The sequence below is a fragment of the Mesocricetus auratus genome, unplaced genomic scaffold, assembly GCF_017639785.1.
Source record: "Mesocricetus auratus isolate SY011 unplaced genomic scaffold, BCM_Maur_2.0 Super-Scaffold_100714, whole genome shotgun sequence".
NCBI classification, from domain to species: domain Eukaryota; kingdom Metazoa; phylum Chordata; class Mammalia; order Rodentia; family Cricetidae; genus Mesocricetus; species Mesocricetus auratus.
In genome coordinates, this window is record NW_024429270.1 from 1,542,869 (window position 1) to 1,562,271 (window position 19,403).

The 19,403-nt window shown below is 39.3% G+C and overlaps 1 protein-coding gene and 2 non-coding genes across 7 annotated transcripts in view; all 3 read right to left on the reverse strand.

Moving 5' to 3' along the window:
• Positions 1–19,403, reverse strand: part of Cnot1 (CCR4-NOT transcription complex subunit 1) — an 82,685-nt gene that overhangs the window by 17,979 nt on the left and 45,303 nt on the right. For 3 of the 5 annotated variants that reach the window (XM_040740798.1, XM_040740796.1, XM_040740794.1), the window contains 17 exons: positions 18,023–18,224; positions 16,838–16,984; positions 15,027–15,151; positions 14,306–14,592; positions 13,434–13,512; positions 11,889–12,119; positions 11,323–11,463; positions 10,078–10,257; positions 8,857–8,973; positions 8,401–8,511; positions 7,790–7,867; positions 7,443–7,620; positions 6,279–6,409; positions 4,485–4,781; positions 3,378–3,518; positions 3,180–3,284; positions 2,473–2,592 (listed from right to left, as the gene is read on the reverse strand). In XM_040740798.1, the coding sequence (XP_040596732.1) occupies positions 2,473–2,592; positions 3,180–3,284; positions 3,378–3,518; positions 4,485–4,781; positions 6,279–6,409; positions 7,443–7,620; positions 7,790–7,867; positions 8,401–8,511; positions 8,857–8,973; positions 10,078–10,257; positions 11,323–11,463; positions 11,889–12,119; positions 13,434–13,512; positions 14,306–14,592; positions 15,027–15,151; positions 16,838–16,984; positions 18,023–18,224 (2,670 nt within the window). The remainder of the gene's footprint in view (positions 1–2,472; positions 2,593–3,179; positions 3,285–3,377; positions 3,519–4,484; positions 4,782–6,278; positions 6,410–7,442; positions 7,621–7,789; positions 7,868–8,400; positions 8,512–8,856; positions 8,974–10,077; positions 10,258–11,322; positions 11,464–11,888; positions 12,120–13,433; positions 13,513–14,305; positions 14,593–15,026; positions 15,152–16,837; positions 16,985–18,022; positions 18,225–19,403) is intronic. The other 2 variants (XM_040740797.1, XM_040740795.1) reach the window with 1 other exon arrangement.
• Positions 9,214–9,349, reverse strand: LOC121137923. The gene has a single exon (XR_005875191.1). It is a non-coding gene; the product is annotated as a small nucleolar RNA SNORA46 (small nucleolar RNA).
• Positions 19,101–19,235, reverse strand: LOC121137924. Its single transcript, XR_005875192.1, has one exon. It is a non-coding gene; the product is annotated as a small nucleolar RNA SNORA50 (small nucleolar RNA).

The following is a 19,403-nucleotide window of genomic DNA, read 5'->3' on the forward strand; positions in this document are numbered from 1 at the left end:
TCTGGATGTAGCTCTCAGTTCCCATGTTTGAAACCCCTGGAGTGAATCCCAAGACAACAAATGAGGAAATTCAGAGGGATATTTCAAAAGACATGTGTGACTCTAAAATAGATCTCTTACTATACGTTACTCCAACAACTTGAAATTTACTGAACTAGATGAAGATGCTGGCATTTAATCTCTTGATCTTAACGTTTATGCTCTACAATATATCTCTAAGAACTATAAGCCACATGAACATTACAATACAATACATGCCTGAAATCCTGAAATATAAGATATGTGTAAAGAAATGATGACTGCTAACTGTACCTATCTCCCAAAAAACTTGGGGGGGGGGGGTTACTTAGCCAAAAGGATGTAGAGACCTTGAAACTAACACTTTGCTACTTTGGCTGGGCATAGTGGCACATACCTTTACTCTCAGGTACTTGGAGGTAGAGGCAGGCAGATCTCTCTGAGTTCCAAGACAGCTAATAATTAAAAAATGCAAGAGTTGGAAATGTATTTCAGTGGGTAGTGTGCATAAGGTCCTGGGTTCAATCCTCAAGACTTCATAAGCCAAGTGTAGTAGTGTACATTTATAATTTGTGTACTCGGGAGGTAGGACAGAGGATAAGAAGGGTATGGTTGCCCTTGGCCACGTTAAGTGTTCAAAGTGATACCCAGTCTCAAACACAAAAACAACAACAACAACAACAAAATCAAAACACATACATACACACAAAAATCCAAGCAAACAAAACTTATACATATATATTTACACATTTGGAGGGGAGGGGAACTGAAACTGAATGGGAAGTGCTAAGTGTTTGTGAATAATGCTGCCCCTCCTATCAAAACACCCAATGGAGGGCATGGGAAATCTCTCTACAAGGTTATTTATCAAAGAGGTTTCAGAGCCCCTCAAAACAGGAGGCTCCTACAATTGCTCATGCTGCTCATAAAACTAGATGAGAAAAACAATACACTTCAGTTGTAGGTCAGAAAAATCAAGCTAGAACTGAATTGTATGCTTTCTAAGCACAGGAAGCGGCTATGTAGGCTGCTGGGTGAGAAAAGTTACGAGCCATGCAAAGTATAGTAACAACCTGCAAGGTAAGATACACTCACTAATGTAGCAGTGGCACTAATGGGGGCTAATCAGCCACTTAGGGCTTAATTTGAGTCCCACTCCAAGGAGGGGAATCATTTCTGGTACTGTAAATCTAGCCAAAAGTCCAAAAAGTCATACATAGAGCCTTGTGGGGGAGGGAAGAGATCTACTATATTTATTTATCTATTTTTGTTAAATGAGCATGTTGTCAAACTGCCTTATTCATCTTTATAGTCATAGACCAATGCTGCTCTCAACATAGGTCAGAAAATCTTTTTCAATGGGTAACAGTAAGACTAGTCAAGGAGCTGAGAACTATCCCTGAACAGGACATTTGCATCACTTCCTCCAAGGCTCAGGGAATATTTAAACGGGTACGAAGAATTTAACAGGCAGATTATTAACAGAGAGAAGTATTCTGGATATGATGTGGGACTCACAGAAGCTCTGGTCATAGGCACAAGATAGAGCTCATCAACACTGCACCATGGATGAGAGAGAAGTACATGAGACGAGGTCCCTTCCCCTACTTAATGGCCCTAGGGAGAGACTGGGATAATTGCTCTTTAGGGGTGTAGCTGATCCAGTAAAAACCCTATGGACACACCCATGCAAACATGCCAGCTACCCTACTTACATTCATTAGTTATTTACTTATTTTGTGAGAGTATGGATGCATGCAGAGAATAATTTGTGGGAATCTGTTTTTTCCTTCCTGGGGAAAATGTAGGTTTTCAGGTATGTTGGCAAAGCCCCATTACATGACTAAATCATTCCTCTGGCTCATCAGTAGGCTTTTTAAAATAAATGAATAGAAAATAAATAGAAAAATGGGGAGACTGGGAAGAAATTCTGCTCCAGGGGAACTAAGAGGATAAATGAGGGCACAGAGAGGTGAATATGCTCAAAATATACACACGCATAAAATTAATAATGAATACAATTCAAATCATTTTAAAGAGAAAGAGCCTTAAGAAAATGCTTTACACTCAGTAAAGGCAGATTATATTATTCTTTCCAAAAGGGACAAGAAAACTAAGAAGCAAAGAGGGCAATAGGTCACAACTTCTCAAGTGGGGAAATGCTTTCTACATATTTTCAACTTCTGTTAAATCTCTTACACAATTTTAGAAACTCTCCCTCCAAATAAAATAGTATAAATTAAAGAAACAAAAAATACAAAGGAAGTCAAGAGTTTAAACAGTACAGCTAAGCTAATGCTAAAACTTATTACACCATGGTGACTTAACAAGTATCATCTATAACTCATTGGCTTCCATTCCCTTAAGACCAGCAACAAGCTCCCAAGCAGAAAGTGATGCATTATTAAATTATATTTCATGACACAAACAATTTCATCCAAGGAAGACACTTACCTTCATGGGCTGAGCTAAAAATCCCGTTGGCTGACTTAAGTCATTTGTAGGTAAGAAGCCAGGAACATTTCGTGCAAACTCTTCATAAACGGCTAGCTGCTTTGGGTCCACACCACCAACCTTAGAAGAAGAAAGGCCTTTTTTGGTAGAATTCACTTCACAAGCAAAAGAAACTTTTTAATTTTTATTTTGGGGTGGAGGTGTTAAAATGGGATCTCTCTATGTAGTACTAGAGCTCACTATATAGACAGGCTGGCCTCAAACTGAGATATCCCTTCCTCTGGTTTGCATTAAGATTCTGACAGAGCCTGGCATTGGTGGCGCACGCCTTTAATCCCAGCACTTGGGGGGGGGGAGAGAGAGAGAGAGAGAGAGAGAGGGAGGGAGGGAGGGAGGGAGGGAGGGAGGGAGGGAGGGAGGGAGGGAGGGAGAGAGAGAGAGAGAGAGAGAGAGAGAGAGAGAGAGAGAGAGAGAGAGAGAGAGAGAGAGAGGAGATTAATACTAGAAACCGTGAAAAGCCAAGCCTAAATTGGGAGACATGATTTTTTTATAGCAACACTAAGCAACTCTGGAAATGGGGAGAATTTCCATACCTGCTCCAGGAAGTAGTATTTAGACACAGTGCCCTAGTCCTGACCAGGCATTTATGCAACAGTAACACATAGAAAGCAAAGGTGAACCAAGAAGAAAAGAACCTCAATTCTCACCTTCAGCCTGATTTGCTCTGGCATCCGTTCTGCTTGATACGTTAATACCACAGGGTCACAGTATCTGCGTCCTTCTTGCCGAGCATGCTTCCTCAGCTCAAATTCCTACAAATAAAAAAGTCACTGAGGCTCCTGTCATTAGAAACTTCCTCAAACTGAAAGAAGCTACCACTTTAAAGACAAATGTTAAACACTTACAGTTGCTAATCTCTTGTCCATCTCAGGGCCTGCTTTCTCCACTGCAGTTTTCTGAATAAAACAACAAGCTAATTCACAATTGTCCTGAGCTAACTGAGCAGCAGCTTGGTCCATCATTTCCCTTTGTTGTGGGGATGCAGTCTATTGAGAACACAAGGCAAAGGAAAACAGGTCATTTCAAGTTCTGGTACTAATTTACCAGCTACTACATACAAATGTTTGTAATTCATTCACTTATACTTTTAAACATTTCATCAATTTGTTGTGAACATACTGAACAATATATAGTTAACAGTAAAGAAACAATTCCTAAATCTGATACCTGGGACTCAAAAGAGTGACTTGAAGAGGCAATGTGCAATGACTATATATACAAAGTAACTTTAAATCACTTTGTAATACTCTAATTCAACTACTGGAATTTAATTCACCTGTAACAGAATTTAGATTGTTTACTGTTTCCTTTAAAAAAAAAAAAGTTCAGCCAGGCAAGGTAGTACATGTCTTTGATTGCAGCAAACAAGCAGAAGCAGGTGGATCTCTATAAATTCAAGGCCATCCTGGTCTCCCTATATAAGCTTCAGGACAACGGAGGCTATATAGGTAATCACAACCCTGTCCAAACAAGGATTCTTTCCTTCTTTTTTTTTTTTTTGGTTTTTTACGAGACAGGGTTTCTCTGTATTGTTTTGGAGGCTATTGGTCCAGCCTGGCCTCGAACTCACAGAGATCTGCCTGCCTCTGCCTCCCGAGTGCTGGGATTAAAGGCATGTGCCACCACTGCCCAGCTTCTTTTCTTCTTTAAGAAAACACTTGGATACTAAATATCGGGTGAACACCACTGACCACCCAACTATATACAAAAAAAAGTAAATGTGATTCCTTGCCTTGATACACCTTAGAATCTAAGACACCAACAGCTGAAGTTTCTTTCAGTGATAAAGTATGCCCTAAACTAAAAATGCTATGGATTCCACCAAGAGAAAAGAGGAAGACATTAAAATAAAAAAATTTAAAGGTTATTTTAGGATCAAGTAGTCAAGACAACAGGCAAAAACTCTGACAGACAAGTAATGAATTTTATAAAACATAAAATAATCAACTTACACGAAGGGCTGAGGCAAAACTGTTTTTTAGGTTGGTAGATATACTCATCAGTAAAGGCTCCCTGCAAGTAATCATAGCCATTCCAGCCGTCAAGTTCCGCATCATGTGATGAGCTGCTATTCGCATTCTAGATTCCTCAGAATCCAGGGCAAAATCCTTTCTAACTATCTGTTCACAAGTAGTCATGGCAATCTTAATTGACCGATCTACCACAGGATGGACTAGCTCCTGGACAGCCCGTTCAATTGCTTGCCGCACACACTGCTTCAACTGTGGATGAGCCTGGAACAAAGGGATCTGGAAAGAGAAAAAGGGAGGCACAGATCATGTCATCAGCTTATTTAAGTGAGACAGCTAACAGTGACTCTGGTATTATTTCAATGCTATAGAAACTACAGCAGCCACAAAAAACTAACACTTCAATTTTAGCAAGCAAATTGATCATTAAGCACCTATTACTCGATTACAGACACATGACTTTCTAATTTAAAATTATGGCTGAATTGTTAAAAAGGCAATTCCTCGACAATTGGTGGTGGCACATGGCTTTAAGCCCAGCACTCAGGAGGCAGAGGCAAGTGGATCTGTGTGCGTTGGAGGCCAGTCTGATCTACAGAGTAAGCTCCAGGACAGCCAGGGCTGTTACACTGAGAAACGCTATCTCCAAAAACAAACAACAACAATAAAAAAACAAATTCTCATTGGAGCACTTGCTTCTCATGCAGAGGTCCCAGAATTTGGTTCCCAGCACTCACATGGCAGCATCACAATGGTCTGTAACTCCAGTTCCAGGAGTTCCTCAAGGACACGTGTGATTTATATATAATACATGCAGGCAAAACATTCATACACATAAAATAAAAATAAATGTTAAAGACTTTAGCTTAGAAATTCTACACACAAACTGCATTCTACAAAAAGAAATGGCTTAAGACCACGCCAAAGTGGCATGATAATGAAAGCATAAGAAAAAAATACTACAGCATAAATTAAGACTCTTTTGGCCTGTGTATGGCATAATTAAGTCATATGGGCTAGGGTAAGAAAACAAACAGGAATCCCACTCACTTAAAAACTTTTTGTTTTTGTTTTTACGAGACAGGGTTTCTCTGTATTGTTTTGGAGGCTATCGGTCCAGCCCAGCCTCGAACTCACAGAGATCCGCCTGCCTCTGCCTCCTGAGTGCTGGAATTAAAGGCGTGCACCACCAACGCCCAGCTCACTTAAAAACTATTTTTATAAGCAAAGGGATCCTATTTGTATTATATGCACTATATCTCCCTCCCCCGCCTCTCTCTCTCTCACACACACACACTCACACACACACACACATGCACATACACACACGGTTTCTTTGTGTAGCTCTTGCTGTCCTGGAACTCACAGACATCTGCCTGCCTCTGACTCCCGGAGTGCTGGGATTAAAGGCATTTGAAGAAAAAACAAAAACCCAGGGTAAAGATGGTAAACAGCAAAAGTCCAGTGGTTAAGCACTTGCTGCTCTTAAAGAGGACAAGAGGACCAATACTCGATTCATAGAAACAATCTGGTAGCTCACAATCATCTGTAACTCCAGTTCCAGGAGTTCTAATACACCTGACATACATGTGGTATACATATATACATGCAAGTAAACAATCACACACAATAAATCAATCTTTTAAACAAAGGAGGAAGGAAGGGAGGGAGGGAGGGAGGGAGGGAGGGAGGGAGGGAGGAAGGAAGGAAGGAAGGAAGGAAGGAAGGAAGGAAGGAAGGAAGGAAGGAAGGAAGGAAAGAGCAGTTTTTACTTACTGTGGGATTTAAAGTGATGTGCGGTGCCAGGCCTGCAAGAGAATAGACATTGATGTCGTGGTAGCTGTACTGTGGTTGTGGCGGGACTGTGGCTGTACACGTAGTACTGGTAGCTGGTGTTGTAGAAGTTGCTAGATGTAAAGTAAGAGATAAGAATAAGAGGACATTTGTTGACTATATGCAAAAATTAGCTGGCCATTAAATGGATCTTATGTACTTCAACTAATTGTGCCAGATTCTTGAGAACAGGGCAGTTGAGGTCACATCTTTCCCATTCTGAAAAATAACTCTACTACCTCATGAGCTAAGAGTCAATTATATAAATTTCCATCAGTGGCAGTGTTCCAAGGCACAGAAACAATTTTTGTTTGTTTTTTCTGAGACAGGGTTTCTCTGTGTAATAGCCCTAGCTGTCCTGGAACTCGCTCTGTAGACCACCAGGCTGGCCTCGAACTCACAGAGATCCACCTGCCTCTGCCTCCCGAGCGCTGGGATTGAAGGAATGTGCCACCACACCCAGCTGTACAGAAGCATTTTAAAGATAATTTACATTAGCCTTTCCCAGGCTCACGTGGGATTTGTCAGACACTAAGAAGAGGGGAATATGGTGCAGGGTGGTGGCCAGCACACATACCAACACCTCACTGTTTAATGTAACTACACGAAACACACACGTTTGCTTGACTGGGTTTTAGAAAGGGTCCCAGGCTGAGTGAGAACTAAACATGCAGCAAGTTGGCCTCAAACTCAAATCCTCGTGGCTTTAGTTTCTCAAGTGCTAGGATTATATAGACGTGCACCCCCAAATCCAGTCCTGATCATAAAACAATGTTCTCCTAGCACATATGTCTAATCGGACAAACTCTAGATTTTAAGGAATAACACAGGCTATTGTGTCATTCCACTACTTCTGATGCTTAAAACAATGTAAGAGATAAACTAGCCTGGATATGATACAAGGACAATTATTTGGCTCATATTCGCTTAAGAGTATCTTAAGAGACAGAGACAAAATCTGATAAGGTGACTACCCTTAGAAGTTACTGACTTGATAATGAGGTTTACCAAAATTTTACCTGATGTGGGATAATTAATAGTTTACTTATATGGAAATGTACCATTTGAGAAGTTTCTGGTTGGCAAAGGCTAGACTTCTGCACTTACTTGTCGTTGTGATGGCGGGCAGCTCCTCTGGCTGTTTGACGTCTTTCTTTGGAGCAGAAAGTTGCTCATCTAAGTTCTTCAGGCGATCCTTATCTTTCAGCAGGTTTCCAGGTTTGAGCTCATTGATGTCTAATGCAAGGTTCTTACAGAGCACCTCAATTTCAAACTTCAAGTTTAACTGCAAAATCCCAGTATTTGATTAGAATTTTGAAGAGCAAATTCGAGCTTTATTCATAACATGTAATACCCTCAATCCAATGCCCACTGCCTCCCTTCAATGGATTGTCTTTATCAAAAAGTTTAATCATCTTAAGGCAGAGAATTATCCAATTCTCCAACAATTTTACCTTTAAGTCATGCTCCTGGTGCAATTCAGCCAATACATTCATAATTGCCATCGTCCAGGGGTTTGGTGGTCTAAAAACCTAGAGAAAAGTTATGGTAATAAGCTAGTTCTAAATCAAAGAGTTATTTAGTATTATTTCAACACTTAAATTTATATGACTATGACAAAACACCTACAAGGGTGCATCACAGAAAAACACCGAAGGTGATACATTGTGTCTTATTAATTTCACCTAACTTTAAAAATATCTAAAACTAGGGTTTGAGAAATGGCTCAGAGGTTAGGGGCACTGGCTGCTGGCTGCTCTTCCAGAAGTCCGAGTTCAATTCCCAGCATCTGCAATGGTGCTCACAACCATCTATAATGGGATCTAGTGCCTTCTTCTGGTGTGCCGGTGTACACGCAGTCAGAGCACTGTATACATAATAAATAGATTAAGTCTTTAAAAAGAATCTAGGACCAAAAGAAATAAAATAAAATTCAATTAAGAAAAAAATCTAAGACCTATGAAGGAAGATTTACTGAAATAGCTCCATGTGCATAAGAAGATAACTATAATCTCTTTTTGTGTTAACAATATCTCACAATTAACCATGAAGAACATTTACTCACCAGACTACGGATACTAGACTCCAGAACTTTGGCAACAAAGGGCACTACATAAAGCAACTCTTGTTGTCCTTTAACGTAAGCCTCTAGCAGCAAAGATTTCACATCCAAGTCCTAGAAATTTAAAACAAAACTTTTGAGAAACAGAGTCTGTTCCAGAAGCCTGGGGAGGAGTGGGGGAACGCTATAATTTAAAACAAAAATCCCAGTAAAAGTATGTCACTCACTAAGTTATCTCTCAAAATACAACCCATACATTATCTGACCCTTGCCTGAGAAAATAAAAACAAAGGGGTGCAAGCACACCTCACTGGCTTTTCTATGTCCTAAAAGAGCCCAAGAGACCATGAACACAGAATTAACAATTCTAAAATGGTCCAAGTCTTGTAAAAGCCCAGTGATAATCAAAGCATTCTTTCTAGTCAACTTTTACATGTGTATATCCATCTTAAAACTCACCGTGTGCAAGATGGGTTTATTTTTAGCTAATGTAATCATTCCTAGCCAATGTCCCAAGTTCTTCAGCAAAGAACGATCTGAGAAATTGGCCGCAGCTTTATCAGAGGTCAGCAGCACCTACAATAGTACAGGATTTATGTAAGCTTTCAATTCTGAGAATATACCCATTGTAGATCTATTCCATGTATCATTTAAGGAGCTCAAATGGTGGAATACTAATCTACCACGTGCAAGACTCTGGGTTAGAACACAGCATGACACAGTAAACAAATAAATGGTTATTATTGGAATTTGCCTCAGTACATGGAAACTTCCAAAGATTGAAATAATCCTTACTATAAGAATAAAGGCAGAACACAATGTCCCTTAACTCCTTAAAGCAACAGCAAAATGGCATTAAGTCAGCTGTACAACCAGGAGCCAAGAATTCTTTTTGCACTACAGCGTAACCTAGAACGGGGAAAATTCCCATCATAGGTTTAAATATAGTGCTACATCCTAAGCCAGACCCAAGTTACTCAATAATGGATGATCTCAGCTGTATTTGGTTTACACAAGAGTCTGCCTGACCTTATACTGTAAAGAATCCCAGAACCAAAGCTATTTCACAAATAGGTCTGGAATCTAGATAACTACCCTTGACCAGCAGAATGGTTTTGTGTAAGACTATTTCTAGTACTTAAAACCAAGACAGACAACTGAGAACAAGCTAATCTCCAAAGATATGAGGGAGAAGTGGTTGAGCACTACCACATCAACAAGACGATATGCCACAAATATACTGAATAGTTCTATAAGTAATATAAGTAAAATTCTAAAGCCATACATGGAAAGATGAAAAATTCTAAAAGGAGATTACACTTAAGCAATACACCAGGTTATGCCTAAAAAATTAAATTCTAGGGCCAGCTAGATGATTCAGCAAGTTAAAATGTTGGCCACCAAACCAAATAATCTGGTGTTTAATATTCTGAGTTTAAGCCCCGAGAACCACATTATAGAGAACTACCTCCTGAAAGTGTGTACAAACACTTGGACAAACATAATTTAAAATAAGGTTTATAGAACCCAGTAGTTCAACATCTTATACAAAAAATCTACAGCCCTTTCCATGGGTATCTAACATAGATAACAAAGCAAAAAAAGAACAAATTATCCCAAGTTCTACCTGCTAAAATCAACTTAAAGCAAATTATTAAAGGATGTATTAAGAACTCTTACTTTAATGTTTCTGTAGGTCTCATTCAGAACCATCTTGTTAAATTCTGGATTCTTCAATGTGTCAAGAAAGTTTGAATACAGGCTATGAAAGTTTGGCTCAATACTGACTCTTTTCATAACTAGATACTGGGAAACCCAAGGCATAAACTCTTCCTTCACGGTTTCTTTAAGCTCTTCCACCTAAGTCAATCAACAAGACACAGGCAATAAGAATTAGTACAAATACAAAAACAGAATGAAGCCTGGGTTCTATGAATCACAACACACAGCATTTGACTCATATAAACTCCATGATACTGAACTACTAAGGTGGGTCTTTCCCCATATTTTGACAAGTACTCCTCAGATTTTTTTTTAAAAGATTCCCAAGTGTTGGCATTATATATAAGCTTACATCTCAAGGCCCAGCATATTAAACTCATATATATATTTGAAGGCAGGGTCTCTATGTAGTTTGGAACTCACAATGTAGACCAGGCTGGCCTCAAACTCTCAGAAATCCTCCTGCCTCTCTCAATTTCACCATGTGTCACCATGCTCAACCTAAAACCCACTTTTTATGATAATCTTCTCAAAGCTGTCATTTCAATAAGAGCTATCTTAATCTTTACTCTCAAGGCAAGCATTGTTTCTTATGCTTCTCAAAATGTTCTTCACAGTATTTCCTGGGTCTAATAAACACTTAAGTTTCTGAAATAAAATAAAAAGAAACCTTCTATCAAGGTTGGGCATGGTGGTAAGGACCTTTAATCCCAGCACTTGGGAGACAGACAGAAATTAGAGGCCATCATGGTTAACATAGTGAGCTCCAGGCTGGCCAAGACTACTTAATAAGACCTAGTCTCAAATAAGCAAAACAACAACAACCACCTCCTCCAAAAACAAACATTAAAAAAACCCAAAACAAAAAATTTAACACCAAAAATAACACTTCTCTAATCAGGAGAGCATGACATTATTTCAAAAAGGCTACGACTCAAGGCTAAACGATGTATCTCAAAGACATGCTTCTTAATTCCTACAAAAATAACCTCTCTTTTTCTTTTTAAAAGACGTGACACCACGCCCAGCTAAAACTTCTCCTTGTGCTTAAGCACTTGTCCCACTTTGGCTACCTGAGCAGCTCAGACTCCAGATCTACACCATGCACCTGACGACTGAACTAAAAGGGTCTTTAAAAAAAAAATCCCTCTATCCATCAAGGAAAAGGAGAGGACATTTCATAAACTATTATGCCATGCTTACCTTCTGGGTCATATTTGACTGTGAGAGATTGTTGAAGATAAAAGCAATTTTCTCTTGGATATTTTCTGGGGGCTCTACAATTCTCTCAGTTTGATCTGTGGCCACAAGCAATGTATCTATATTTGTTGTATTTATAGAAGGCTAGAAGTAATAAAACACATTAGGTTAAAAAAGTTGAGCTGCTTCATTGGAAAATAACATAAAATAGAAGTGCTGGCAAGATGACTCAGAGGCTAAAAGCACTTGCCTCCAAACCCAAAGGCCTGAGTTTAAAGCCTGGAAACCACATGCCAGAGGAGAGAACTGACTCTAAGTCCTCACACCATGGCACACACACACACAAAATAAGTAACAAAATATAAAGGTAATGAAACATGTTTGAAATGAAAAGATTACAGAGATTGCATTAGCAAGAAAAACACATGAGGTATAACTACACTGGTAAGACAGTTAAACTCATTGTTAAAATATTACATAGTGGTCTCTAGGGAATACAGGGAGAAATACTGATCTTCTACTACATGTTTACACTATCAGATCCTGAAAAAGCAGGAAAACCTACTTACTGGCACATCTTTCTTAAAGCTGACTCCCGTTGGCTTGGTGACTGTAACTGTTTTAGCAACAGTGGTGGTTGTTGAGGTGGTTACCATTGTGTTAACCTGACCCGCAAGAGGAGCTTTTGCTGGAACCTGGGCCTGAGCCTGGGCCTGAGCCAGTGCAATACTTCCAGGGGTCGTGATAGAACCCTGCATCTTCACAGGAGGATCTCGAGATTGTTGTCCATACTCGATGTACTATATGGGTACAGAGAGAAGCATATTGAGGCTTCGCAATAGAAATGGGGAGGCAGTTGGGCAGTGGTGGCACAAGCCTTTAATCCCAGCACTCAGGAGACATAGACAGGCAGATCTCTCTGAGTTCAAGGCCAGCCTGGTTCTTCAAAGAGAGTTCCAGGACAGCCCCCAAGAACTACAGAGAAACCCTACCTCGAAACAACAAAACAAAGAAAAATAAAAAAGAAAGAGAAAGGAAGGAAGGAAGGAAAAAGAAATGGGGAGGTAGAGGTGTTTTGAGACAGGTTTCTTTGTGTAACAGTCCTGGTTGTCCTGGAACTCACTCTAGAGACAAGGCTATCCTTGAACTCACAAAAATCCACCTGCCTCTGCCTCCCAAGTGCTAGGATTAAAGGCCTGTGCCACCACCACCATACAGTTAAAATGACAAATTTTTTTGTCTTATATTTCCTTTAATTATGAAAGGATAATAATTTCAAAGTTTTAGTGTGTCTCCCTTAACCAACTCCAAACTGGTACCAATATATAAAAGAATACTGTGAACTCCTGTAGAGAAAATATCAATATGTTTAAAGTGCTTTAAACTAGAATGGTAAAACAACGCTAAAAAGTAGTGTTAGGCCAGGCAGTGGTGGCAGCTGTTTGTAATCCCAGCACTCGGGAGGCAGACAGGCAGATCTCTATGAGCTCAAGGCCAGTCTAATCTATAGAGAGGAGTCCTAGGACAGGATACAAAGCTACACAGAGAACCCCCTGTCTCAAACAACAAGACACACTCAAAAGAATGTAGTCTCAGGGGGCTGGAGAGATGGCTCAGTGGTTAATAGCACTAGCTGTTTTTCTAGAGGACCAGGGTTCAATTCCCAGCACCCACATAGCAGCCCACATCCGTCTGTATCTCCAGTTCCAACGTCACACAGACATACATGCAGGTAAAACACCAATGAGAACATAAATAATAGTAAGAAAAAATAAATGATTAAGAAGTAGCCTCAGATATCTATAAAATTTATATCAAGCTTCTTTATTGGACACTGGCTTCAAACATACTACAGCGTGAGTTGTATCTCAGTAAGAGTACTTGCCCAGGAAGCCCCAAGAACTGCACTGCAGCTCAATTCCAAGAGCACACAGAAACATGAAAGACAAATGACACAAAAGTTGTCCGCTGACATGTCCATATACACATAAATAATTTTTAAAAGTGATTATTAAAAATCTTAATCTTAGTAGCATTTCTCACAAATCTCCAAGCAGATCAAAGAAGATAAAACCTCTGCCCAGCTGACGAATGTTACAGATCAGGGCTCTTACCTCCTGCAAATGGTGTGGAAACTGCATAAAGTGACTAATGGAAGCCAAGTGCTGACAATACTGAGGATAGTCCTTCAATCTGCAAACACAGAAATAAATAAATGGATGAATGTTTGTTCATCATTTCATGTAAGAACAGAAAATGGTTTTCTTCAAACAATACTATGTGAAAATCACACAACCCAGAACTTAACAGCAGGAGCACAAGATCAAGGCCAACCTAGCTTTATCTGAAAAGGGGGGGGGGGGGGGGACAATGAGAGTGGTGGTGGAAAAATGCCTTTTAATCCTTTTGGGACACAGAGGTAAGCGGAATTTGAAGTCAGCCTGGTATACAGAGTGAGTTCCAGGACAGTCAAGGCTGTTACACAGAAGACACCCTGCCTTGAAAACCAAAGGGGGGGGGGGGGTAACAAATAAAAAACTAAAAAACATTAATAACAAAGAGATGAACACCAAAATTGGGGAGGAGGGCAATCATTAATATGATACCACATTAGAAAAAACACTGCACAGGAATTGTCACACAGGCTTGTAATCCCAGCACTTGAGACAGTGAGGGAAGAGAATTGTGATTTCCAGGATAGAATGTGTCAATCATTAAAAAGGGATTTGAAATTAAGTAGAATGAAATAAATAAAGCCATTACTTCTGCTTTTTAAAATACCACATTTTATTACCCCCCAAAAAATGGACTGGGGGTACAGCTCAGTACACACTTAATGTAGAAGTGTGTTCATGTCTGAATGATATATACTAGTTACTGTTCCACACAGTGAGAAGGTACTACCCAGAACTAAGAAGATTGAGAATAGAAGATACCAAGAGTCAGATGACGGTTGGGAAAGATGTATGTCAGTGTACCTACTTACCTATTTTTAAATCTATCTAGTGCAGCAATACCAAAATAATACATTTTCGATCCAAAAGGCTTCCGTAAAGCTTCAAGAACATATCGCAGGGCCAGACCCAATGCCATGTAAGTGACCAGTCCTTTTTCAATTATGCCACCAAACAGGCAGGCTGTTATATGTAATTCTTTATCAGGGTACTGGGGGAAAAAACGATACTCTTCAAACAAGTTCCTCAGCATACAGTTAAAAACTTCTCTCTCCCTTTTTATAGTAGAGTCTTTAAATCTCTGTAGCATTTCTAGTACCTAGAAAAGCAAGATAAACAATACAGATATACAAACATTACCAAGAGTCCTATACATATATCTTTTTTTTTTTTTTTTTTTTTTTTTTTTGGTTTTTCGAGACAGGGTTTCTCTGTGGCTTTGGAGGCTGTCCTGGAACTCGCTCTGTAGACCAGGCTGGCCTCGAACTCATAGAGATCTGCCTGCCTCTGCCTCCCTAGTGCTGGGATTAAAGGCGTGCGCCACCAACGCCCGGCATATATATATATATCTTAATAGCAGAATTACTAAGGAAAGCATGTCCAGTAAGAAAACAGAGCTTAAGACAAACATTAAAAGTACAAAAGATACATAGAAATACTACAACACTTTAAGGGACTCTCTAAAATCCTTGAAAGGCCACAATGATTTCCAGTTTATGAAAACATGAGTAATTAGTACTCCTAGACACTCACCTCATCAACAGACATGGTTGGATGTGGTGGGTGATTATATATTCGCTGGAAATAGCTGTTTGCTTCATCATCTATCTCTTTACTGAAGTGCTGATTGGCCTCTGGCCACACCTGAGACAAGTCAGCTGTTAGGGGGAAAAGGGCTATCAGTAAACACAGGTAAGTCTTTCTTCAATTCCCCCAAAGAGCTAGAGACTGATAAGGTTCTAACTATTGGGGGGTAAAAAATAAAAGAAACAAGTATCTAATGATTGATTTTACTATTAGAGTTGTCCAGGCAGACAAGAACAACTTCTTAACAAATGGCTTTACTTAGTCCTACTACAGTATTTCTAAGTCATACTGCAGTAAAAAGTTCACTAGGCTATACAATACTTAACACAATCACCATTAACAAAGCCCACTCATGGTTAGCATATCTTTACTGCTTTGTATTAAAAACATGAATTAACATAACAGTATGACACATACAAGAACACAAAGCATGCCACAAAACATTAACATTCAGACAAACCTTTCACACTAACATTTTCAAGTCAGTTTCTATTATTATTATTATTATTATTAATTATTATTATTATTGGGAGACAGGGTATGTATCTCTGGCTGCCCTGGACCTCGGTACATATCTCTGAATGGCCTTGAACTCAGAGATCCATCTGCCTCTGCTGGAATTAACAGCCTGCACCACTAATACCTAGTCTTTTTTTTTTTTTTCCTTGAAAAATTTTGTGTGTGTGAGTGTTTTGCCTGCAAGTATGTCTGTGCACCATGCACATACCTGGTACTCTCGGAGACCAGAAGAGAATGTCAGATCCTCTGGAACTAGACTTACAGACAATTTTAAGCTGTTACATGGGTATTGGGGATTGAGCCTAGTCCTCTGAAGAGGACCCTGTGTTCTTAATCACCTTTGTTTGTTTTGGGGGGGGGGGGGTTGTTTGCTTTTGTGAAGAAAAAAAAAACTAGAACTAGTAGTAGGTAAACATTGTTAGCTCAGGCTACCTACAACTTGCTTCTGTTGCTCAGGTACAGGAAAAACAAGTGTATGCCACCTTACTAGCTCTTTCAATTCTTCTACCAGCAATAAGACATATGAGTCATTCAACTATGCTGATGGGTATATATTGTGGTGTTTCTTTGGGGTAATATAACTAAAGAAGTGAGCCTTAAAAAATGATCTTAAATATGGTGGCATATATTACACCATGATACTTATGAAGTAAATAAAATATATACTGGGAAGTTAATACGTAATTTACTTCATAACCTTGACTAACTGAACAGAAATCTAAAATTATATGGGCTATTCCTCCATTCATTCTGCTCCTGACCTCTTTCCACCACTTGAGAAAGGGTCTCTATATATAGCTCTGGATGGTCTGGAATTCACTATGTAGATCAGTCTGGCCTCGGAAATCCACCTTCCTCAAAGTGCTGGGAATTAAAGTCATGTGACACCACAACCGGGGCTCCTGACTTCTTGAAGGCCACACCAATAAATCTGTATGTGACATGTGAGAAAAATTTGCAGACAAAACGTTTCCCTTTCCCATACCAACTTAGTTTCATGGTAACACCCTAAGGACACCACCTCTTACTATCATTTTGTTTTGGCAGTCCAGAGTACAAATAGAGTTATAGCTTGAATTTTATTTGTGTATTCCCACAGATCTAAGGATATGCATCATCCGATGACGACTCTTATCAACATGTAAATGGTTTTGTCTTCATAATTCTAAGGACAACATACAAAATTGTTTTACGTGTATCAGTCACACTTCACAATCACAGACAACACTACCACTTACAAGGTTTCATCTTACTCTGCTGGAATGTAGGCTGGTTGAGTCCAGAGGTGCCCAGTTTCCTCTGTACAAAAGGGTCGTTGTTCACTGCAGGAAGTCCAAGGCCCCCAGTTCCTATACCAGTCAGGCTTCCTGTGCCAAGACCACTTACTAAAGAGAACGAAGGCAGCCAGAAGTTCAGTCAGTACTTACGTTATTCCCTTCAAAGAGAAGCATTAAGTCACCGTGTGCACATGGTGCGTGCATGAAGGCATGAGTGCCATGGCACAAGTGTAGAGGTGGAGGACAAACTGTGGAACTGTGCTACTCCCATGGCAGGATCACACCCACACCTCCAGGCTCTCAGGGCCAAGGGTCTTTTCAATGAGCCATTTCACTGGCACCATCATTTATACTATTAAAAATGTAATTTTAAACTGTTCTCAAAGAACATATACCAGCTAACTCAAGATTGCAATGATTAAAAATTAAAGAATTTCATGCAACCATTTAACAGTTATCACAAGCTAGGATTTCTCTACTTATTCCTCAACTCTAACCCCAAAACTAAGCAAAGAACAGTAAGAACCACAAAATCTAATAGTTACATCTTTGCTAAGAAGGCTTTTAAAAAAGCCAGTGGTAAATTAATCATCAGGTCTAGAACCATACAGCAGTAATTAGGTAACTTCATGGGTTTGTGTCCTAACTTACAGCCTATACTAAAGAAGTATGTATAAGAACAAAAATATAAACTTTACTTCACTATAAAATTATTTAATAAATCAGTAATAAGGAATTTACAAAGTTTTAAAGATTTTTTCTATGTGGTTATAGTATAAGTCAGACAGAAAAGCTTGAATTTGATATGTATAGTCTTTTCTACCTCTGTGCTTCATAAGGCTGAATCCATACCATTACCATGTGACTGGTCCAGTAGGAAATCCCCAGCACCAAAAAATATCATAGAATGTAACAAATAACTAAGTGGGCACCATGCTACAAATACTATCATTTGGTAATACAAAATTCTTCCTATACAACTCAACTTAATTTTTCTTCTAGCCAACTTGGGATGTTGAGTAATAGCCTTCACATTTTGCTAAAGTACCTTTCTTTTTCCCAGTAATTCCAAACCCTTTAGCAGATAGTAACTAGGGCATAATAAAATTTACAAATTAATTCCAACTGTGCCCGACTTCCCCTTACCTGGAAGTTGTGATGAAAGTCCTCCAATACCACTGAATGCCGTTGTTTGATTTGGGGTTGAAAGAGGTGGAAATGCTTTTGCTGGTGACTGAGGGGTACTGAATGCAGAACCCAAATTTGGAGGGAAACCCTGCATACTCTGGGTGTGAGGGGCAGCTGAACCACCTATACTAAGAGATGCCATTCCAGCAAGAGGATCAATCTAAAGAAAAACATAACAATGTATTACACATGCTTTGAGGAAAGGCAGATATGGCACAAATATAGTAAGTAATTCTTGGCAATACTTCTTTATGCTCTTAAGCACTTTAACACTCATACAATTATAATAATGAAAGTTATCAAGTCTGCTAGTCATTTTTCATACTATGTAAGTAACAGATTTAAAGATTTAAGCCCTAGCCGGGCGGTGGTGGCACACACCTTTAATCCCAGCACTCAGGAGGCAAAGGCAGGCGGATCTCTGTGAGTTCGAGGCCAGGCTGGACCGACAGCCTCCAAAACAATACAGAGAAACCCTATCTCGTAAAAACAAAAAACAAACAAACAAACAAACAAAAAAAACTAATTAAGCCCTGCCATAAAGTACCAGAGCTATAGGAGGAAGCTACAAAACTAACAAGATAACTGTCCTTCCTATTGCTTGACCACTAATTTTTACTAATAACATTGGGTACACATTACATTATTAAAACTAATTTCAACCTGTTGCTTTACTTACAACATAGTAAAAGTATTAGAAATTATCTTTCAGTTAAAACACATTGTCAGATTTTATAAATTTTAAGGTCAACAAGATCACCTCTGATTTTCAAAAGCAGCAAAAACAAGATGTGCTACTCACACAGATTTTTAAAAAAAATTCTAGTAACTACTCCAAATATTTTAGTTGTGGCACTACTTCACACCTTCATGAGTATGGGAAATGACAAGCAAATGTCTTTTGTAAAGTAGACGCTGAAGAGTCACTAAGTGCCTTCCTTCCTTAAAACCCCAACCTGCCACTTAGTGCATCTGAAACAGAAGTGGAATGTGTTGCTCCCAAAGAGAATGGGGCGGCGATGTCAGGGAGTAACTGAAATGTACCTTGTTTTTAAAAGAGCAGTTCAGTTGAGAGCTGAAGAGCCCACTTATAACAAGTCGTTAGGCTCTAGTACTGCTGCTTGGCCCGTGAAGCTACAAACAAGACACATCAGATTCAAAGGCAGTGCTTATTTTCTCAAGAGTGTAATTCTAATTATAAAAAGAAACCCTTTTCTTTTCTCTCAGTCATGTGTTTATTTGACTATTAAAGTCTATCCTCAGCTATAATGCCTACAGAAGGATCTCCTTTAAAATACGCTACACATGCAGGTATCTGAAGTATAATAAACTCAAGTTG